Source organism: Ictidomys tridecemlineatus, chromosome 3 (assembly GCF_052094955.1).
Source record: "Ictidomys tridecemlineatus isolate mIctTri1 chromosome 3, mIctTri1.hap1, whole genome shotgun sequence".
NCBI classification, from domain to species: domain Eukaryota; kingdom Metazoa; phylum Chordata; class Mammalia; order Rodentia; family Sciuridae; genus Ictidomys; species Ictidomys tridecemlineatus.
In genome coordinates this window covers 84,858,142-84,882,471 of record NC_135479.1, presented here as the reverse complement: position 1 = coordinate 84,882,471, position 24,330 = coordinate 84,858,142, and the positions used below count along the sequence as shown (strand labels likewise).

Here is a 24,330-nt window from a genome sequence, read left to right as displayed (position 1 = left end):
AGTTCCCAAAGTGGCCAAAGTACATGAATATGTTGATCCACTCCTTATCCCAGACTAAATCTAATCCTGTGCTGACCTTTATGCTTACCCATTCTATTCTCCCATCTCTAGCTCCTACCCCTTTCTCGGTCCATTCATTCTTTTCAATTCTACCCCAACCCTAATATGAAAGCCTGACTGCTTGCTCTCTCAGCAAACACTACAGCACCTGGGTGTCCTCACAGCTGGCCCACCAGCCTCGTATTCACCTGCAGAAGACCTCCATATTCCCTACCTGCCATTTCAATTTCTTCCAACATTACTCACCCCCTCAGCCCTTGTGTGCCTACCTCAAATTTGTAGGGAATATGCTTTCTTCTGGGGACACAAGCTACTTCAACATTTTGTTTTAATCAAATTAATTAATTAATTTAAAGACAGGGTCTAACTATATTGCTCAAGCTGGTCTCAAACTCCTGCACTCAAGTGATCCTCCCACTTGGGCCTGCTGGCATAAAGGTATGCCACCATGCCTGGCTCAACTTCCCACTTCTTATTGAAATATCTTTTGTCTTTGCTAGGCTGAAGTTGAGTACTTTTTACTCAAAGCCCTTCTATCTTCACCCAAAAACCACCTTCCCATTCCTTTTTGCCCACCGGTTTCTCTCCCTCAGCCTGCCTCACCTCCTATTTCCACCCCTAAAGACAAAGGGCCCACACTTTAACCTCTAGAAGCTACAATCTCCTCTCTGCTTCTCATCCTTAGAGGGATCTGTGTTCCAAAGGTTCTGTCCAACTCTCACTCTACATAAGACAATGTTGTGACTTCAAAACCAGTTTGGTATGAGTAATTTCCCAATCTAAAGTTTGCTCCTAGAATTCTTTCCTCATATCTAGTTCCATACTTCCAATGATATGGATGTTCAGTGGAATTTCTGATTGTTCATGTCCCATGCCACGTTTACTGCCTACCTCCTTGCCCCCGAGTCCAGGCTAAACCTGTTTCTTCTTTATGTCTTTTTGTCTGTCTCTGCTTATTTTGTTATTCAGCCACCCAGGCACTAGATCTGTATTATTATTATTTTTTAACTTTATTTTATTTATGTATTTTTTATGTGGTGCTGAGGATCAACCCAGTGCCTCACGTGCTAGGCAAGTTTTCTACCACTGAGCGCCAGCCCCAAATCTGTTATTAATTTTTACTTCAACTCTCTCCCTTAACACCTAATCAATTTCCTTTGCACTATGTCTTATATTCATCCCACCATCATTCTCACTCCATTAAAATAGTTAGGACTTTGTTACTATTCCCTTGGGGTGACAGTAATATGTTTTCCAAATTGCTTCATCTTTTATTGTTACAGCAACCACAGAAGACTGATTGGTTGATGGATTAGTTACTTCAGTCAAGCACTAGTCACTGTTCTTGAAAGAGGCAAAGCTAAACCAGGACCTTCCCCAAGGAGAAAAAATTATAACCTGGAGGCAAAGTCTCAGGCACTGAAGGGCTGGGGGGTGAATCCTGGAACCTTCTGATGCCTTAGGAAATTACTTTTACTTAGAGTATTAGTAACTGGGAAGAAACAGTTGCCTGTGTTGGACAGTTACAATATCAGAGAGTAAGTGGGAGAGAAGTATGGGATTGAATGGATGAGACAAGTGATTACTCTCCAAGAAGAACTAGAAATACTATTAGCACTGCTTCCAAAAGTTCTTAGAACCTAAGGCCCAGCAAGGTAAAAGACACTTCTGGATAAAATTTACTGGCCAATTTAACCAAATATGTAAATCTACCAAGGGAGGGGACCAGTGCAGCAATCATTTAGGTATTTTATAAAGTTTATCTTCATAGAGCTTGGGCCACGGGTCATAGATCCTTGAAACTGTTTGGCACTATGAAAAATCCTAATTCTATACATGAGATGGGCCAGATGATTCTACAAGCTTAATATGGGATGAAGTCCAGACTGATCCTTCCCAAAGTTAATAAAGCTGACAATCAAAGAACCTGGAGAAAGGGAACAGGGTGTAAGCAAAAATAAAATGAGTGGGTAGACAACTCAGTGGATGAAGCAGTAAGGTGAATGTTATGGGGTGGGTTTCCTGTATTAACCTTGAGCAACTCACTCACTTTACCTTCTCTGGGACCTCAGTAAAATAAGGGGACATAGGGGCTGGGGATGTGACTCAAGTGGTAGCGCTCTGGCCTGGCATGCTCGGGGCACTGGGTTTGATCCTCAGCACCACATAAAAAAATAAAGATGTTGTGTCCACCAAAAACTAAAAAATAAATATTAAAAAAAACTCTCTCTTTAAAAAAAATAAAAAATAAAATAAAATAAGGGGACATAGCAATGGTTACTTTACCTCCAATCCTTTGCAATCAGAAGGTAAACAAAATCTGTCTGGGTAAAACTATCATGCTATTTAGAAGCAAGACGAGAAACAAGGTAGGTGAGGAGAGGCTAGAGATAGCAAGGTCTAGTTAGGGTGCCAAAATCAGGAAGAAGGCAAGGGAAAACAGGTAGAGCTCCTATTTTCAGTCCTGTAAATATTTTTTATTTGAATAAATAATTATTTATTCAGAAAATACCTGGGTTCCCAGAGAATGTCAAACATAAAAACTCATAGAAACAGTGAAGAAAAGAAAACTCTTTCTACCACCAAACTCACTGTGGAATAAGCAAGTAGGATTAAGTACAATTAACTATCTGAGTTAAGGCAACTGAATCTATGGCAGAGAACATGGGAATGACAGGGGTCACGGGCTCAAGGCACCCAGTGAAATAAGCAGAGAAGGTAGGAAAGACAACCATCCTCAAGAATGGGAGTTTTAGTATCCATTGGGAAGTGTTTCTTAATGACCTAGCCAGAGAATATCCAGGCTCAGATCAGAGGACGGTGAACTATTAGTACTCAAATACTGTAACATTAATAGAGTGGAACTTTGTACTTTCAAGTTTTCTAGAAGCATGTAGTGCCTGATCCTTTGGAGATGTAGTACAGCTATTAAGTGGCTGTTGAACTTTCTCCTTGAGTCACGATAAAAAACAGTAAGACTATCTAGAGTTATCTTACCTTTGGCCACAAGCTGACCTTTCTTATATCAAAGTCTATCAAAATGCCTACAGCAAGAGGTCTGGATTTGTAACCTGGTTATGAAAGACTTCAGCAACCCTGCTCTAGGGTTCCAGAAAGTTTACTACCAGAGTATCTGACTGACCTCCATCAAGATTATCAGTCAGTGAGAGAGTAAAAATAACACAAAATTAGAATGTGAACCTAGGATTCTAATCCAAAAGGTATGCAGAGAAGCCATATAAATGAGTAACATGATCTAACGGAGGTTTTACAACCTTCAGGACAGTAAGGCTATTTACACGTGGATAAAAGGGAGATTATAGTAAACACATGCACCAAAATCGGGGGAAAAATGTGATTATGAGACAGAAGAAGTTTGGAAATCCAGAGGGAAAAAACATTAAGTCAGAAGACAAGGAGCTGGTGGTGTCCACGGCCAAAGTCCTTTGACTCCATGGTCTAAAAGAGCACCAGATAGCTTTTTAGACCTATGGTTTGAAAGCCAGGAGCAACAAAACCTGTTCTCTATGGTGCCTTTTAATAACCCCAGTACTGTGCTCCAAAGCCTTACATGATAGGGGGTGCCAAGTAAGAAGTAAGAAGGAATTAGTGATAGACTGAATCCTCAGAGAGGAGAAGGCCATTTCTTTTCTTCTTCTAGGGGCCTGGGCTTTAAATCTAACTACAGAATTTAATCACTGTGTCCCAAATTGATCAAGTTTTAAGTCAAGGATGGACTGGTGTTGTGTGAGTGTTTTTAGTCTTCATGAATTCATGCTTTAGCTAAGCTTTTTGTCTCTGGCAATGCAGCTCTTGCAGAAATGGACACGGATCTATTAGAACAAGACTGAAGCTCCCGATCAAAAGGGCAAGTGACCCTTATGGCCTATGTAAGACAGAGAAGCAATCGGCCTACATTATGGGTTATGGGCAAAACACAGAACCCAAACAATACTAGGAGAGTGGTTCACCATACACATGGGAATGTCAACAATCTGAAGATGGCTTTTGACTGAAAGGAAATTTCCAGCTTTCCATGAGCTCTAGTTTTATAACTTAACTGTGTCCAGGACACAAACTACCTCTCTCAGAACATATTAAGAACTGGCAAAGTCAGAGATACAGTCTTAAAAAAAAAAAAAAAAAAAAAAAAGATCCAATTATTCTTTTGGCATGACTCAGCATGAAGCATTCTCTAGGTATTAGAAAAACTTTAGCTTGGACTTGAGCTAAAGTCAAGCAAAATATGGAGAAACGGAATCCAGTCAGATTCCTGATGGTATCAGCGAACTTCTTGGACAACTCAAAGTGGATGGGCTTGGGATCAATGAGGTAGGGATGGCAAAGTGGTCATTATCTTTACATCAATTGTTTACACTTATGTATACAATAGCCAGGCAAATATAATTTAATTCCAAATGGGTTAATGTAAAAGGTTCCAGAAGAAGTTCTAATGAAGTGTGAGTGATAAATAACAAGACAGAACTAGCCTGAAAAAGTAAAGACCTGAAATTAAACTTTGAAAGTTAGGCAAGGTAGTCTCCTAAGATCTAAGTGCATAAATTATCAAATCCAGAAAGTCTAGTTATAATCCAGCAGCCACGCAGGACGCAGAACAAGGAGGTCAGGAAGAAAGATCTAGACTGGATGTGAATGGCAGTCCTCTGTTTCTTAAGTGTCAATATGGGTGGGCCTTTCGTAACAGGAAACACGTAGTTGAGGTCTATTGGCTTACCTCTCTCTTTTTAGGAGAAGAGCACTATGAACATAATAGTAAAGTTATGAAATGAGCCTAAGGTGTCCATCAAAAGAAGAATGGATCAATAAAATGTGGGCAATCTTGGTGCTTGTTCCTAAATAGATTCAGCTAGGAAATTTTCTTACTACATTCTTCTACATGGCTGTAATAGCAACAGACCATCAGAAAGAACTAGTGATATCTGTTTATTTTTGAGCTATGATTCTCTTGGGTTTTCTTACTTTGAGTGTGGGATCCTTTCTAATCAATGTGCTGTAGGGCTAAGATTTTTTTTTTCACCTAGGCTTCATAACTAAATTGAAATCTCACTTTAAAAATGGAAAAGAAGTCTGAAAAGTTATCAGTGCTTTAGGAAACACAGACCATATGTTGACATCCTAGGCCAATAAGGATATGTAACTATAACTATATAGTAGGGAAGAGAGGTCTTCATGAATGTACCAACAAGGGGAAAAGGTAAAAGAAGACATTCTACAGCGCCTCCAAGAAAATAAGTGATTCAGCTATGGTTTGGACTACAAATTGCAAAGGTCAGAGAGGGCTGGGTATGATGGTGCACCACTGTAAACCCAGGCTAAGGCAGAGAGATCACAAGTTCAAGGCCAGCCTCCACACCTTAGTGAGGCCCTAAGCAACTTAACAAAAAGGTGGGAAGGGTACTGGGGATGTAGCTCAGTTGGTAAAGCACTCCTGGTTCAAGTCCCAGTACCAAAAAAAAAAAAAAAAAGAAAGAAGATGGTCAGATAGCTAATATAGAGATAAGGTAAGAAAAACTAGGAAGAAAACACAAAGTAGAGTTTCACTACCTTTTCAATTCCATTCCCTTCTGATCTATTTCCATTCTAGAATCAAACTCTCTCAGATATGAGCCAAAGGGAACTAACACTCTCCTGCTTTCAGGCCACAAATTCCCCCTCTTTGTTGTGGAGGACTGTGGTTTTCCCCAACGATAGCCCCATATTCTATGTAATATTTGTCAGTGCTCCAATGTAAGATTTTTGATGCTTTCCTTTAGCAATCACTTTATTTTTTAAAAAAAAATATTTTAGTTTTTGGTGGACACAAAATCTTTATTTTATTTTTATGTGGTGCTGAGGATCGAACCCAGCATCCCGTACATGCCAGGAGAGCATGCTACCACTTGAGCCACATCCCCAGCCCACAGTAATCATTTTTAAAAGAAAGGATAGCTGGGGCTGGGGTTGTGGCTCAGCGGCAAGGTGCTTGCCTAGCATGTTCAAGGCCCTGGGTTCAATCCTCAGTACCACATAAAAACAAACAGGGCTGGTGATATAGCCCAGTTGGTAGAGTGCTTGCCTTGCATGCACAAGGCCCTGGGTTCAAACCCCAGCAAACCACCCCCACACACACACACAAAAGAAAAAAAAAAGTGGGAAAAAAAAAAGAGAGTAAATACTGCCTGTCCTCAGAGAGGCTGTCATCTGGTGAGGAGCACATACAACAATATATGACTTCTTACAGATTAAAAAAAAAAAATTCAAGGCCATTGTACTGTCATGTATAACTAATTAGAACAACAACAAAAAAAAACCTCTATTTATAAAAATGTTCATTCCTTTTGACAGAAATTCTTCTTTTAGAATTTGTCTTAAGCAATTATCATATCAAGTTTTACTTTCAAGGAGGATGGTCATTAAAGAGTTATAAATAAATAAATAAATAAATAAATAATATTGTGTCTAAACTACAACCAAAATATAAATAATGAAAAGAAAGAAAGAAAAAAAGAAAGGGTAGCTCCTTTAAAAAAAAAAAAAAAAAACAAAACTTTTAACCAAAAGCTCATTGGGCTTCTCTTAGATCACTGATTAATATACATATTCTGGGCTGGGGCTGTAGCTCAGTGGTAGAGTGCTTGCCTAGCATGCATGAGGCACTGGGTTCGATCCTTAGTACCACATAAAAATAAGCAAATAAAATAAAGGCATTCTGTCCATTTACAACTACAAAAAAAGTTAAAAATATGTATTCTGGAGCTTTACTAAACATTTTGCAAAATATTTCTTCCCTGTTCTTAATTTCTATTTTTACCCATATTCATACTCAATTTCTCTAATTCCATGGTCTTGTTTCCTGGTCTGCAATGACTGTCTCACAGGATGGTAATGAATTTAAGAAAGATAATGTACAATGCTTAGCACAGGGCCCGGCACATAGTGTGTATTCGATAAAGAGCAGTTGTTATATTAATGTTGAATTCAGCTTTAAACAGGTGTTGTTGCTTAGGGCCTCTCTAAGTTGCTGAGGCTACCTTTGAATTGGGGGTCCTTTTGACTCAGCGTCCTGAGTTGCAGAAATCACAGGCATTGACCCTGCTAACCCACTCCTTGGTTTATACACAAAGGACTTAGAAAATGCGATATATATACACAATAGAATATTACTCTGCCTGTGCTTCCTAAAAATGCCAAAAAAAGTTCAATTTAAAAAGAAAAAATAATTCAAGTGCAGCGGTAGTGTTTATAGCTACATAATGACTTACTTTACAGTTATAACTGTAAAGAAATCAATTACTTAGAAGGCTCAGACAGGAGATCTCTTGAACCTAGGATGTAGGAGGCTGGCAGGTTAATATACAGAGATCCTGCCTCAAAAAAAAAAAAAAAGAGAGAGAGAGAGAGAAAAGAAAAGAGAAAGGAAGGAAAGGGGAGGGAAGAGGAGAAAACATCCATTGTCCACTGTCAGATACTTTCTTCATGTCATGGAAAACTACTGTGAATGGATAACTTTTCTCTGGATAAGGAGCAAAACTTAAAAGAGTTTATACTTTCAATTTTTGAAAAATGTAAACTAAAAAGCATTTAAAAATTTGACAAAAAAAAAAACTGTTCAATTCCAAAAGGATTCAAGGATAGCTCCATAGATGTTCATTTTAATTGGTTCCAAATAATTCTTCGAGCTCTTGGCAAATTCTCACTGGTCACTTCATGTTTTTCTCTAGTACCAAGGTTTTATTATACATACTAAATTTTAGGGCTGTCTAATTGTTGTTTATCTCTCTTTTCTAGATAGTTCCCCTTACTCAGTGGATAATTTGTACAATGGAGGTAATTCAATCAATCTACTTAGAACTGACTTAAATTAATGACCTTTTCAAAATTAGACATCCAATAAGTGGGAAGATAATATTTCACACATAATACCACTTTACAGGGTAAGTCTATTCCTAAAAAGTCAGGTTAATTTCTATAAATCAAGTCATATTTTTGTTTGTTTTTAATTTCTTCTTTTAGTTATCAATGGATCTTTATTTATTTATATGTGGTGCTAAGAATCGAACCCAGTGCCTCACACATGCTAGGCAAGCACTCTACCACTACACCACAACCCCAGGCCCAAATCATATCTTCATCCCTAGAAAATTTAGACCAGAGTGACACTTATGAATTCTATAAATTGCTTTAAATCATATAATTAGAAAAGGAAAAGAAAACTATATTTTTTTATTTAAGAAATAATGGTCAAAATTATTTTGAAATAAAATGTGTTCTTTGACCTATACCCAAGTGAATAGAAAGAATACATATCCTTGGAATTACCTGCAACTTGAAAAGTGGGAATTTCTGCGTATTCTCTATAGTAAGTATAGTGAAACCTCTTGTCTCTATGTCCACATATGCATTTCTACTATTTTATATTACCTCTCTTTACATACACAAGAATTGCTAGTAAGATTAGCAACATTCCTAATATAGAAAGAACTGTATATAATTTGATAATGGGTACAGAGTAACACAATTCTGCATTTATTCATTATTTTTTTCATTCACTCATTCATTCTTCAAATATTTATTGTCAGCTATGCACAGTATTGTAGATGCTGGGAACATAATGATGAACGAAACATAAAAAAAAAAAAAAAACCCTGCCCTCATGGAGCTTACACTCTAAATCCTCAAAAGGTATCTCCAGCTAAAATATAAGTATTCAAATATAGGAGGAAAGCTTTCTGAAAGTATCCATGGATCAGATAACCTAGAGGAGCAAAGCTACAAGTTTAACATTTGTAATCTGTAATCTGTATTTGTAATTTTCTTAAAAATAAAAACAGCATCCTGCTTAATTTAATTTCCTTACACTTTAATTTTTCTGTATACTTTACTACCACTAATTTTCTTCAATTTGTACCTTCTAACATTTCTGATAAATACTATTTCATTTTAAGAGATTAAAAGAGAGATAATATTTAAAAATTTCCATTCTGATGATCAATTATCCAACAAGTGATGGTCTTCATAAAAACAATACTTTCTTATAAAAGAATTTCTTAAAAATTATAGGATTGTTTGCTACTGCTGCCTATTACTTAACCATTTGTTAATGATGCCAGTACATGAAGCAATTTCCTGATCTATTTGTTTAATATCTTAACTTCTCTTGCTTTTATTGTCCCATGAAGTGGACTTCTGATTCCTAAATAGCATTGATATTTTGGTAAAAGCCACCATTAGAAACTAGATTTCCCCTGGCAGAGATTAGAGCTAATGACATTGCTGTCAGTAGTTAATGTGCTCTGGTCCTATCTTCCATTGAGCTCTCAATTCCTACCTATACCTTGACTCTCCCTAACCATAATCCACTCAGAATCAGGGTCAATTCTCCCCCTCTCCACCCTAGTACCAGGGCACTACCACTGAGCTATATCCCCAGTCCTTTTTATTTTTTATTTTGAGATAAGAGTCTCATTAAGTTACCCAAGTTGGCCTCAAACTTGTAATACTCCTCCTGTCTCAGTTGCCCAAATAGTTGGATTAGAGGTGTATGCCACCACACACTTGTAATCACTAGAGTGATAAAAGATGCAAAGTTAGGAATTAGGATGCCAACTTTGTTCTGCACAGGATACAGAAAGATCCAGGCAGATTAAAGGAAATGTCACTCTGCATATGATTTCTGCATTGTCATTTCTATATTTAAGTAACAAATATTTACTGAATGCTTATTAGGTTCCAGAAAATTAATTTCTTTTAATAGGAATATGACAACATTGCTCCAAAGAAAGGTTAACCTCTGACTTGGAAGTCACATTCAGTCTTCAGCTTAAATCTGGCCAAAAGAGAAGATATCAAGAAATGAAAACAGCACACGTTCAGAAGTCTTTAGAAGCATTAAGATGGAGACAAAATTCTATGAAGAGAGAAGGCCAGTGTCCTTTCCCTTTACTGCAGTGGATACTTCTCATTGTCTCTACTTCTTTGCTCTTGTTTTCTTTATTCTGCTTCCTTTCCTTAATTGGATATAGCAGGGCACATATCGTTAATTGTAATTACTGAATTATGTTCCCATTTTTAGTTTGAAAAGCAGACCAACTGAATATTTCATCTTTTTCTGATGATACAAACAAAAAACTTCATTTTGTTTTTTGTTTTTGCTGTTTTGGGGGAGGGGGCAGTAAGAACAGAGAGAGTAGGTCTATATTCCTTGGCATTTCTTTTGAGGTTATTCACTCATTAAAAATACATGAAAAATAAAACAATAAACATTTAACTATAAGAATCTACATATAAAAAGGGATTACAATCAATGTTTATAAGGCATAAGCATAAAAGATAAATAAATATTTCATGGGAAAAGTAAATTAAAATCTATCCAAATAATTATTTCAACAAAAAGCTGAATAGAAACAAATGCATCCAAAGGAAATGAGCTATTTATCATTTTTTACACACTGAAAATAAGGATTTTCCATTCCTATGACCAGACTTCAAGCAGATTGTCACAAAATTCTTTTATATTTTCCATTTTACATTTCTCTCTTCAAAATAAATATTATGAACTGTAAATCATCCAAACATTTAATTTCCTAGAAATTAAATATCTTCCTAAAAACACTATGTGATCCCAATCACACAAGAATGTCATAGCGTCTTCTTTACCACACAAAAAAACTATAATTAATAATTATAACTTATTCTTTATTTGTCATCTTTCTACAGAAATGATCAGGAGTTAGCCTTACCAGCAAATTATACATGTTATAAATACAAATTTTAATAGACTACTGTTTAGACTGTTGTGTTGTAAGTTTTTCTAGAACATGACATCACAAATTAAGTCATTAATTCCAAAAACAATAGTTTATTAACAAAAAAGTACAAATAAGTACAAACGCACACCTATTTCCCCCATATGGTCTATCTATCTATCTACCTATCTATTTATCTTCCTTTCATTTCAAGACACGGTCTTGTGGAGGTTTTAGAATGAGTAAAATACTTCTGTTTTCAACAGGTCCTAATCACCATCCCCAAACAAATCATTACGTATTTAAATTATACAGTCCATGTCTTCTCTAGTTTTATCTATGAATTACCAGAAAAGCCTCTTCCCTTATAATGTACCACATACCTATAGTGAATGAAATACATCAGTGTCAACATTCATAAATTACGTTTAGACACAGGAAATAACATTATCACCAGTATGTGTGTCTTGAAGTAACACTTTACAAATGAAAGCTTAGAGGTATCAAAAATTATTTTTATAGGTATGTACTAAAAACACTTCAAAAGAGATCAAAAACCTCGTTAACTGAACTAGTCTGAGGTTACATGGAAAACAACAAGCTTCTTGTGCTTTTTTGTGCTGATTTTAAATCAAAGCTACTCACACATCTAATCTTATTGCTATTACTTCAATTTCTCTAAGAATGTTTCAACAAAGGTAAGGTTGTTCCATATTTCTCTTTCTACAGGCCTGCAGTACTTCCTGAATCATGTAAATGCCAGTCCAATACTTTGTGATTTCTCTCCTCAGTTCTCCTTAAAATACCAACATAGATGGGGAGAGTCAGTAAATTGTCATATTCAGTAAATAATGCCACTTGCTCCTTCTACTACTGCTCCTCAAGACAGATGTCATTTTGCTCACTGATGGTTTTAAAAGCCTTGTGTGGCACTTATTAAATTACATACAATTTTGAGTGGGAAGCTCCAGCCTTTAGATTGTGGAGGGAGCCAGGTCAGAACTTACCACTATACTTTATTCCTATCTAGAACTACTCTCATAAAAAACGTAAGTTCAGTGTTAGACTAGACTTTAGTAACATACAGGTGCTATACCAGAGACACACTTTTGGGGAGCTGGAAAATTCAGATGACCACTCACTAAACATAAAATCATCATTCCACAAAGATTTTATTCACATTAAACTTGCACAGTAGCAAAAAAAAAAAGAAAAGAAAAGAAAAAATCAAAACATAAAACTAAGCCACATATCAAAGAACAATATACAATAGAGATTTGAACTTCTTAATGGCATCGGAAGGAATTTCCATAAATAACATTTACAATTCTAGTGTTAGGTCTTTCAAGGTGTCTGAAGCTTCACAGTGCTAGAATTGATTTTTATCAGAACACATGCAAATATGTGCAACATAATAATCCATATTAATGACACAAAAAAAAGCAGGCCAGTTATTTGTCATTCCATCATGGCCATGCCACTCTATGTTCTAAAAACAAACCCCCAAATCCAGGTCCCATTCATTCTTCAATTCTGCCTTTTGTCACTCTGCTTTATTATATTCAAACAGTCACTGTTAGTGCTCTTCACCAGGACTTTCAGGTTGATGTCACTCCCTGCCTGCTGGCTGTCAGGACTGGGGGACGCCCCTCTCCCAGACTCACCTTCTTCCGGATGTCTTCATCATTTGCTCCAAGAGAGGCATAGAGCTTGAATGCAGCCTGGCGGAGTTCATGAGCATGTTTTAAGTCATGATCAAGCTACAAGAGAAAGAAAAGATACATTCTAACTCAGTCCGTAAGTTAAATTTTTAACAAAAATAACTGAGTTTGAAGATTAAAAAAACGAGTGTGTTAATGACTATTAACATTAGTGATGTTGTTCAATTCCCTAGGGTTTTTTTTTTCCCTTAGTTCTATGAAGCAATTAATGTTATCTTAAAATGGCCTAAGTTAACATTTCATTTGTAAAACTGACTTACCAACAAAGTATCATAAAAACAAAATAGAAACATGTTCTCAGCTACTTCCAATGACTCTGAACCAGTAAATACACAAGGCATATTCTAATTTAAACTAAAAGCCCTAACTTACTCATCTTTTCCTTAGAAAGGTTAATTCTTATCCAATGATGAAGATGTTGTTCAAAACATTCGGAGAGCCTCTTTTGAAATTCACTAAAGAAATAACTAGTTAGAAGACCCTGAAAGGTATAGCTTCATCAACCTAAGAGTTTTAATTTAACTGTCACTGTGGTGTACGGAGATGGATAAATCCAGCTGGATAATACAATTTAGGATAACTACACTAAATACAAAGTAAAGAATAACACCACATTTGAGGTATTCTGTAGGCAGGACTTAAAAGTAGTTTCAAAAATGTTTTTATTAACATCAGGCACAGACAGATTATGGGAAGAGCTCTGCAATATACAATACTTATTTTTTGTTCCAAAGTATGTAAAGTATCTATCCTTAAAGTCCTAACTACATTCTAGCCATAGCCTACATATTCTAATGCTGACTTGGATCTAAAATGCCATGAAAATCTCCCACACATTTATTAACATGTGGGAATTTCTCTCTATGGATACTTTTATAGCCAGAAACCTCTGGATAATCTACCACCAAAATGATAAAACAATCTATTATTTAAGTTTGGCACTAGGGGGCCATTTAAAAGATTGTCATTTCAGTTCTACTATGATGGAAATGAAATGGAAAAACTGTGACAGCAAGGATAATCCTCTACATATTAGTTGAATGAGCTGCACAGTTTATGCTTAAAATTATGTTTCTTCACTCTCAAGCCCAGCAGAGCATTCTCTTTGCATCTCAGGGTATTTGTCAGGTATTTATCAGGCTATGATTAGGTCTTGCTTATGTATCTTGGGATGATGAGATAGCGTGTCAGTGTGAACAAACAGCCACAGGGAAACAAGAGGAGGCAACTGGTTCAATGTATCCCATCACCTCTTCTAGGAAAACATGATTACCGAGGAAGAGAATGCCTAGGACATTAAGACAGACAGAAGGTGGTGCAAATTACTAATGAATTATCATCAAAGGTGCTCTTAGGCCCTTCCAAAGACAGAGAAAAGGTATACCCTTAATGCCAAGTGAACTACCGACTACTGAATGGGGTTTTTTGGAACTCAGAGCATGAGGGAAGTTAAAAGAACAGTTAAAATTGGACCCATAGTCACATTCATGAAATCGTACTGGCTACTAATTATGGTCTCTCTACCATGACTTCCTATAATAAACTTCCTCTAGAAGAATCTCTCATGCTTAGGAAAATGGGCATGTCAAACAGGCTGAGGAACAATAGGTCAAAGGAATTCTAATTCCAATTCTAAGGAAATTACATTTTCAGAAAAAGCACACTTTGGCCCTTGATCGTCCCAAACTAGAGGTTCAATAGTGCTTTAGCTCTCCATAGGCAGCTGAAAGCACAGTGCAAAACTGAAAAATGGAAAAAGAGAATGGGAAAGGGTGGTAAAAATCAAAGACTGAGGGAAGAATAAAATGCAGACACTCAGTCACCTGTAAAAAAGATCACCCTTGACCTAAAGAACAAGGATATGACAACAGAGATGACTGCATGACCTTGAATAGAATTAGATGATGTTGGTATGATGTCAATATCTAGCTTAGAGACCACTACTTAAGGGTTTCAGTTACGGCCAGGGATGCAATTTTCTTATATCATCCTTATGTGCTTAGTAAAAGTTTCCTGACAATAAACATTAAACATTAAACAAATTGGATTAAAAACATACAAAGCAATATCACCTATGTTACCCAATATAAAAGATTACTTTCTTTTAAAAGGGCTTTGCAAAGCTCTAATGACCAACTGGTTCAAAGTTGTGAGCAATAAGAAAACTTAAAAAAACTCCTGAGCTGCTAAAAAGGAAAAGAGAACATACCCTTTTAATATCAGTGATAGCACTCACTGAGCTGGGATACTTAAAGTAATCAGCAAGCATGGCAATGAGGTGATCAGTTATGCTAGCGATTCTCTGCAGCTCAACATCTGGCTCAATCAGATAGGCGAGTGTTTCAGCTCCTTCAACTCTCTCTTCCAGTAATCTTTCCTTACTGCACATTCGGACCAAACAAGGCAATGTCTGAAAGGTAGGGATATTATTATTTGCTTTTTTGGTAAAGGCAAGCTTGATGAAGAGCATATAGTAATTAACTCAATGGTTTTCACTGGGAGTCATGCTTGTGACCAAGTATTTCCTTCACTGACTTTCAGAGAATAAAAGATTTTTCAAAATGCAAAACCAAACAAAACTGAGTGCAGATTAATCATTTGTGTTGGCACACTACATTCTAATACAATGTAACTTATTAGAAACTCTAATTTGCTTTTGTGACGAGTCAAACTCTATTGAACAACTTTATCAAGATATTTAAGAACCCTTTACAAATCATGCCTGAGGGTTCTGCCCCATGTATGTATTTATTTTACCTAAAAGAAATGCAGCAGTTTAATCAGGAATGACTTTTGCCTTACAAAAAGCACGTAATTCTTTCCTTAGTGAGTAACATGGTTGGAATGGCTTTTATTTTTGCTTTGGGGATTAAGATCTATAACTGTAAAAACAAAATATGGCTTTAAAAATTCAGTGATCTTATCTTTCTCAGATCTCACCAGTTCTCCTAAAAATGTAAGTGAATGGCAACAATCACAATCATTAGGTTTTCCCAAGAACTTGTGGAATAACTGTATTATGAACTAGTTCAATTTTACTTCTAAGGTCCTTCAGAAATCTTGGCAACGGTCTTAGTAATTTGTCTACCTTAGAATCTCAACAGAAATGTTCTATGTGTTTACTATTCTTAAGGCTTATGCATCCAATTTGATGGATAATGTAGAAGTAGAAATGGAAATGTTACAATGACATGAAGTCTTCCTCAACAGCTACCATCTACTGTGCTTTACTGTTTTCTTTGATCCTATCATATTTTTACCACAGAATTCAGCATTTTATTGTTCACTATTGATTGCATATTTGTCTACTTCTGGCTTTACAACTCAAGGCTAGGCTTCTGAGAAGGTGCCATTCTTCTTTTCCCAACATTACTAGTTACTATTTATCTGTACTAAAAAAATCACAGTTCATTCTATTTAATGCTTCCAATTACTACATGAAGGTAATGCTACTAAACCTATTTTTACCAATGAGAAAGAAAATAAGGGTAAGAGGGGGGAAAAAAAAAACAAACAGTACAGAAAGCCTCAGCACACATAAAATTAGCTGACTCTCTTCCCAGAAGACAAAAGCAAACATTAATCTTCTTAATGCTCCTTTATCCTTGGGTTCACCTTTTGAATAATGGTAATAAAAGATGTTACATTCATAAAATGACACTCTGTTTATACCTGTTTTGTTCTTTATAGCAAATAAGACATTTTACTCTATTTAATATATTGTTATCCTCACAATAACTCTGAGACAAATGAGCAGGAATTATCACCTCCATTTTCATAATTGAGAGTCCGAGGCAACAAAAGAATAAGGGAGATCAAACCAGTCAGTGGTGGAGATGCTAAAACCAGAATTCAGGTCTTAATTAGGACTTTCAGGACTGATCTCTTATGCTATTGATTACTGGCTACCAGAGTGATAGAAAGTCTATATCTATAGGAATGGCTACTGGCTACCAGAGTGATAGAAAGTCTATATCTCTAGGAATGGCAAATTATACTGCAAATTTAATGAAAACCAAGGACTAAAATACATTCCCTATTTCACCTGAATTTTACCTACTTTTTACAATTTCCATATGCTCTTAATTACCACAAAACAGGCAGGAGGAGTTGTGCCAAGGTAAGAATTATTTCACTGTGATGTTCCAAATTTCTTTAAACCAATTTTTAAAAGCTACACGGCTTCCCACGGAAAAGAAAACATGGCAATTAATATTATTTTCTTATGCATACTACTACAATGATAAATACGTAAAAAGAAACAAATAACATTCATATTAACACTTATAGGATCACATAATATTCAAACGTTTTTAGAAAGAGTTGGTTAGCTTACTTTTAATACAATACAGTTGTCATCTGTCCGAATAGCTCCAGCTCTACACATGTAAGTTAAACTGGAATAAAATAATAGAAAGTAAGTTTTTGCTTGAGATTTACAATGGTAAAAGAAAAAATTATTTGCCTTTAAGATTTCTTTGAACAAAAAAACACACAAGAAAATAAATACTATCATTTATTTTGAGAGAGAACACTTTGACATTCTTTTATGTGGTTCAATTTAATTTTTTCATCAAAGAAAACTAACAGATACATACAGTCAGTCAGATATTTAGGAAAAAACCCTACAAAATTGTTTTAAAAATAAACAGCCTAATGAGTGCACATTTTGAAGAAAACTGGGCATGTGTGGGTTCTTTATTATTTTCTCCATACTTTTTACATTTGAAAAATATTAATAAAATATAAGATTAACAAAGTATCTTAAGATAGCTTAGATGAAGTTAAGTTGGGATATTACAACTCCAAAAACAGAAGAAATATCACAGAAGAGGTATTTAAATTACATAGCTATCCATCAGAAATGAATTATTTAGAGGTAACCAGCAGTGGCTTTGGGGACTCATCAATGGTTCTATTGAAAATCAATTTATCTTCATAATTATATATGGCTTTGAATAAAAATTAAAAATTAATTTGTATTCCATATGCAGACACTGAACATTATTTCAGAAACTTATATTAATGAATTTCCTTTTTGAGTTCAAGTCCTTTAGTAAGCTGGTGGAGGGAGTATGGATTGAAAACATTCCATACTTGGCTTTTACAAAACTATAAACAGGGCTGGGGTTGTGGCTCAGTGGCACAGCGCTTGCCTCGAAAATGTGAGGTACCAGATTCGATCCTCAGCACTACGTAAAAATAAACAAACAAAATAAAGATATTGTGTCCATGTATAAATAAAAAAATTTTTTTAAAAACGCTATAAACAAATGAGTAAAATTCTTTTCTACTGTAGAAGGCTCAAACTCCTTGTAGCTGTTATTACTGAGAGGTTTGTTACCATATTATTTTTTTAAACTATTTACAAGAGAACATTACCTTACTAACAAAGAGGCAAACACTAATTTTGCAGTTAAGACAAAAAGCAAGCAAACAAAGCACAATACAAATAAAATAAAATTTATGATGCATGAATGATTCATTGAGGTAAATCCTGCACAGCAGGTGCTCAACATATCTGCTAATGTACTGATAATTCAACTTCTCTTTCCATATTTCTCTCTCTCTCTCTCTCTCTTTTTTTTTTTTTGGCTTCATGCTTATTGTAATATGTGTTGGTTAATTTTAATATAATTCTGTATTATTTCAGCTGGCATACAAGGACTATAAGTTCAGAATAACAAAGTAATTTTGTATAGATACTCTTGGATACAAGAGTTCTTGTTCTACATACTAATAGTAATAAACTAAGTATAAAAACTTATATCCATTTAAGAAAACGTGAGAAAGCCCAATGACTATCTAATTTCAAGATCCCAAAATAAGATGGCAACTGGAAGTGAGCAAATTAGGTCACTCAAAAATTCTCTAAGATATTGATAAAAGTACTGTCATTGTTTTGACCTTTACCATTTTGCTGATGTGAGCTGCATCTCAATAGGCTTATCCCTCTGTAACATCTTCACAAATATTTGTGGTAACAATTCTCCATCAACCAACACTAGAAATAAAAAAAATAAACAAGTATTAATGAAATTCTTTAAATCTACAAAATTGACAAATTGAATCATGTAGGTGCCACTGAAATTTCCAGCCTACCATTTACCAGGGTCATCGATACCTGGGGGTTTTCAAAAGCTAAAACTGAGAAGCATTTCAGTGCTTGCATTCGAACCTATAAAATTAAACAGACAAGAAAATGCATTTATTTTAATTTTTCAAATATTATTTGAATGTCTCAGAACCTCTGAAGTACTAAAGGAAGCCTTAAAGTACTAAATTTAATTCTGCTTAAAGTACTAAAGGAAGCCTCTAGAGAATAAAAGTAACACCTGTCTGAAGAGTACAGTAAAAGTTCAAGTTTGTTATAAAAAGTTAAAATTAACTTTGTAGTAATAGAAAAAAAAAGTGAAGAAGTAGCAGAAATTAAAAGTGAACAAGACAGATTCCTAATCAAATCTAAAAGAACATTGTACAAAGTATAGTGTTGGTTAAGACAATGGGAATGTAACCAAGACATGGGACATTTCTTCTCTGACTATAAGCCAGAGAACTGAAGGGAAGAGAAAAAGAAAGAGTACTCTTATAAATGTGTATAGGATGAAAACGGGGCCAAGAGAATAGAAGGAGAGGAAAGAGCGTTACAATAGAAGTTTGAGAAGGACTAATTTCACTTTAAAATACCTAGGAATTGTGCTATTCTTCCTCAAAACCAGGTTACTGGGCTTGATATCAAGAGCTCACTCTCGTTTTACAATATGAAAGGATTCCTATGAGAGCTGTTAATTTTCACTGTCTCCTTTAGTTTTCACTAGGAGATGTCATCCTCACTTCTGAACCTGAGTCTACACATAACCTTTTTATGAGGTTGAAAGGCACCCACATGACACATAGGTGGAATGTGAAGAAATGTCCTTCATGGGACAATGCTCTACACCACTAGCACGTCCCCATAGGTGGACCCTAGAAGATGTCACAATACTCTTAACAATGGAACAAACTTTAGCAAAAGGTAATGTTACCATTTTGCCCTTCCACAACTGTTAAGTTTTAAAATTTGACATAATGGGCAAGTCTAATGCAGAAAAGACAAGAAATGGAGGAAGAGCTGGGGAATAAATGAAACCAGAGAATTTAGAGACAATAAATAGCGGCCCAAACAACATTTTATTGATATGCACGTGCTGTGGCACAGGACAGAGGAAGCAGTTTCGGTAGATATTTCCTTCTCCTGCCTCTGGTTAGTTTCAAGCTACTCCATTCCTCATTCCTATCCTTGTGAGCTCTTCCCCAAGACCAAACCTTGGATGATGTCTAGAGTAGGGAAAACATACCCATTAGCAGGCCCTACCTGAAATAAAGCCAAGAACCAAAATAGCAGACTAGGGTCACTACAAAGAGATACAGGACAAAAATGACTGCTTCTTGTTCTGCCATACCCAGCTCTGATGTCTCACAATACCAACAATATCCTAATATTTGCCACAGTTTGCTAACTGGCCAACAACAAATGGCCTAACTTTTAACTCAATGCTTGATAATATACTATGAAACAGTTAGCTATATACAAAAGATAGTAAGAAAAATTTAATTAGTAAGTCTGAAAATTCTTGACTTTTTAACTCAAAATACAAAACAGAACACATTATACATATTGAGATATATGGGAGTAGAGGCTATAAGTTTGAGTTATTCAACTGTGAATTCCAAAGTCTTTCCTGAACTAGCCAGCCATTGTTTCTACACATTTTAAAGCAGCATTTCAAGAGCAGCTTTAGCATGGAAGCTGCCCAGGAAAGACATGAAATACTACTGAACAGGCAAAAAATCAACAGTGACTCATGGCACAACCATAGCCTGGAAAATTTGAGATGCAAGGGCAACATTTTTTCCCCCTATAATGAAAGAACATTCTAGAGATAACATAATTCCCTAAAACATTTTACTGATAAAATACTACTCCTGATTACAACATCTATTAAAGAAGCAATAAAATATGTGGACCTCTTTCTATAAACCAAAAACAAGTTTAAAATCCGGTCACAATTTTTAACATCTTACTTTGTAGGAGAGTGAGGTTAGTAGGTGAGCAATATTCTGAACTGCACCATGGTTAAATAAAATTGTTTGATGATCTGGACCCTGTAAAAACAGAGAACATAATAATAAATTAAGAGTAGTGATTCATTCCAACAAAATCTCATTTAATAAATGTTGAAAACCACATCCACAACACTATAGATTTCTTAGTTACCCTCTGCTTGTAAACTCAACCCCCAAAAGGAAGGCAGACAGGTTTTGTTCCTGCAAGGGGCTGCCACGTCTTACCTCATTCCAGTTTGAGAACTGTTGCTCTCTTAACTTCCAGAAATAAGGAAAGGGACAGAGAAGCTGTCCCAGCAGAGGACCTTCACAATGATTACATAGCAATATCACCACAGAGCCACTATGAATTCTATATTTCATGTGTACACCCTCACCCTATGCCCACAAGAGACAAGGGCATGGCCATTCTTACAACTTAGGGCTGAAGAGCTACTCAGGGGAAACTCTAAAACTAATTCCAAGAACCTAATCTACGATAATACATCAAGGAGGTTTCAGCAATGCTATAATGAGAAGAAACACAATACTCCATAATTAAGAAGTGAAAGTGTTTTGGTTTCCGTTTCTCATTTCTTTTTTGAAAATGATTACTTCTTAGAGTAGGAAGGTGAAGAGATAGGAAAAAAGTGGTATTTTGTTTTTCATTCACTGTTTTCTTTTTTTTGGTGGGTAGGAGAGTACCGAGGATTGAACTCAGGGGGGTCAACCACTGAGCCACATCCCCAGCCCTATTTTGTATTTTATTTAGAGACAGAGTCTCACTGAGTTGCTTAGTGCCTTGCTTTTGCTGAGGTTGGCTTTGAACTTGCGATCCTCCTGTCTCAGCCTCCTGAGCTGCTGGGATTACATACAGGCTTGTGCCAGGCGCCTGGCTTCATCACTTTGTTTTCTATTAAACAATGTACTGAAGATCTTCAAAGGGGAAGAAGCTAAAGGTTAATACAAAGCTTTAATTTTGCTATGACTCTTATTCAATCATTTGCGTCCAATCTCTTCCAACCAATTAATTAAAAATCAATTAAAGCCAAGGCAGGTATAGTACTGCATGTTTATTCTTATTCAGAAGAGAAGAACATACCACCAAAGGTAGGAAATCTATCTAGGTTCAACAGTCAGTTATTGGTCTAGAATAAAAGCTCTAGAAATAGTTTCTCTAATCCGTTATTTAGCCAACTAAAAATTATCTTGTAGTCAATTCACTCTTTCTTGGGTCAAAACATACATCATTTGAAGTGGGATTAATAGTCATACTTCCAAATAACACAAGTATTCTACTTTATAGGTAACAATACCCTAAACATTTCATACACTATTAAAAAGGTCCTTAAAAAAAAAAGTAAGGAACTTCAACAATCTCTCTTAATTTCTATTCATTTTCTAATTTCTTTCTTTCTTTCTTTCTTTTTTTTTTTTTTTTTTGGTGATGCTGGGAATTAAAGCCAGGACCTTGTGCATGTGAGGCAAGAACTCTACCAACTGAGATATATCCCCAGCCCCTAATTTCTTATTTTAAATTATTACAGAGTATTTCATAGTTTACACATGCAAATCCCATTCTCAGGGCACAGATTTTAAGTGAGCTCCCTTTCCTCCCACCTCAAGGAGTTATTATAGGTCCTACTTAAGGGGTATGTGCAGTGGACTGGACAATGTTCTAAATGCTTTACTAGCACTCTCTGGATTGAAATAAAAGGGTCTCTGGCTTATTTCATATAAAATAATGATGAAACTCTCCTAAGAATATGACCCATTTTTTTTCTTATCTAGAAACTAGAATCAATTATGAAGGTGAATCTAAATTAGCCCCAGCTTACATGTCAGCATGGTCAAGTTCTATTGGTCTCAGTTTAAACACTGGCAGAGCTTATCAGAATGGCTAAATATAGACAGGGTGCTTCCTTGACCTCTTGTCCTTCATTGGTCAGTGTAGCCAACTGGTTCCTGTGCTTTGCAATGACCTAATTATATTATTTTATATTCTTCTAGACATTTTATTAAATATACAAGTATTTTCTTTATCCCATTTTAACACAAATGGTTGAAGACTATATGTACTACTCTAAACCTTTTATTTCCTTTACTAAATATCTCAGAGATCACTCACATCAGTTTTCTCATTTTATTCATCGCATAAAAGTCTCATACTTTATTCAACTAGTACCCCTTAGTTGGACATTTAGAATATCAGTCTTTCACTATTACAATATCACTTCAAAGTATACCCATGTGCATGTATCTTTTTTCTAAGATCTAAATAATTCTGAAATATCCTTACTGAAAGAGTTGTATTTACAAATGACAGTGAAAAGATCAAGCATTTATAATTCTCACTCTACATAATTATTCCCTACTGCTAAGATACCTTACTTTTTAATCCCTCAAATACTCTGCCTCAATTATGGCAACAACTATGTATCATCAAAGGTCTTCCTCCTCTCCAAGACTATGTATAAGATTGGGTAAAAATGATCACAAGGAAGGAATTAGTGGCAGAAACAACTGGAGAGGAGTAGCTATTCTTTGGTTCTTATCAAGTCTCTCTGCAGACAGGTGGTGGTTAACAAGGCAGCATTCACCTGGTTGGATATTCATAAGCCCCTGCAGTTTTAAACTCCAAAAATAGGACTTAGAAATCTGAGTAAATCTGTTGCTAAGGAAGTAACAACAATTTATAAGTTACAATTCTAACATATATTTCTAGCCTTTTTTGGTCCTTAATAAATCATAGAAAGAATTCCAAAGATACAATTATAATGAGTTTATATACATAAAAGCTTTCATAGTCTCCCTTTTTCTGTCTCCCCTCCAACTGTACCAATTGATACAATACCAGTCTGTGAAAATTAGTAATGTTTTATCCCATTTACTTGTATCTAATTAGGCCCCTTTGAAAGTATTTATTACAAATTTTGTTATTTTGCATCTAGGTACTAAAAAAAAATAACATGAAAATAAGAGGTTTGTAAAATTAATGATAATACATAGACCATCAGATAAGTTGTTTTCAAAGATACATTGTTAGTGTATTAGGGAGAAAGTTAATATTGTATTTTAACAATTACTATTCTTGCTGGGTTTATAAATAGGGCAATGTTTCTTTAAGTCTAGTTATATCTCAGAATACTTAAATTTGGTAATTTAATTATAGTAGAAAATGATAACTATCAGGTTAAAAAAGCTTACTAAAGGTGAATCTCTCTGATAACATCTTCTGTTCTATCAGTGGCATCAGGGTGGCTGTAAATTATTATCCTCAAGAGAAGTTTCTGTCTAATAAAAGGTATAGTGATTTTGTTTTTTTTAGAGAGTGAGAGAGGAGAGAGAGAGAGAGAGAGAATATTTTTTTTTTTAATATTTATTTTTTAGTTCTCGGCGGACACAACATCTTTGTTGGTATGTGGTGCTGAGGATCGAACCTGGGCCGCACGCATGCCAGGCGAGCGCGATACCACTTGAGCCACATCCCCAGCCCAGTATAGTGATTTAATGGTACTCCTTTATCTATGATTTCAGCTAAGATGGCACTGGGAAATTTCAGATGAGCAAATCCAAAAGTTTTGAGAAATCTCTATGAGTAGTCCTGAAGGCTAACTGAGTTTTAATTTCAGGAATGGCATTATATAAACTTCTTATAATTTAACAAAATAATATGTAGTTATTTTTCCAGGTCCAAATTTCAGTACCCTTCTGGAATC

The 24,330-nt window shown here is 35.5% G+C and overlaps 1 protein-coding gene across 11 annotated transcripts in view; it reads right to left on the bottom strand.

Moving 5' to 3' along the window:
• The window catches only part of Armc8 (armadillo repeat containing 8), a 98,869-nt gene that overhangs the window by 31,016 nt on the left and 43,523 nt on the right, over window positions 1-24,330 (bottom strand). For all 11 annotated transcript variants that reach the window (XR_013436536.1, XM_040269852.2, XM_040269853.2 and 8 more), the window contains 6 exons: window positions 20,591-20,671; window positions 18,629-18,704; window positions 18,440-18,530; window positions 16,863-16,923; window positions 14,736-14,936; window positions 12,470-12,565 (listed from right to left, as the gene is read on the bottom strand). Coding sequence is in view for 10 of the 11 variants with exons in the window: in XM_040269852.2 (XP_040125786.1) it covers window positions 12,470-12,565; window positions 14,736-14,936; window positions 16,863-16,923; window positions 18,440-18,530; window positions 18,629-18,704; window positions 20,591-20,671 (606 nt within the window). In the remaining variant the exon portion in view is untranslated. The remainder of the gene's footprint in view (window positions 1-12,469; window positions 12,566-14,735; window positions 14,937-16,862; window positions 16,924-18,439; window positions 18,531-18,628; window positions 18,705-20,590; window positions 20,672-24,330) is intronic.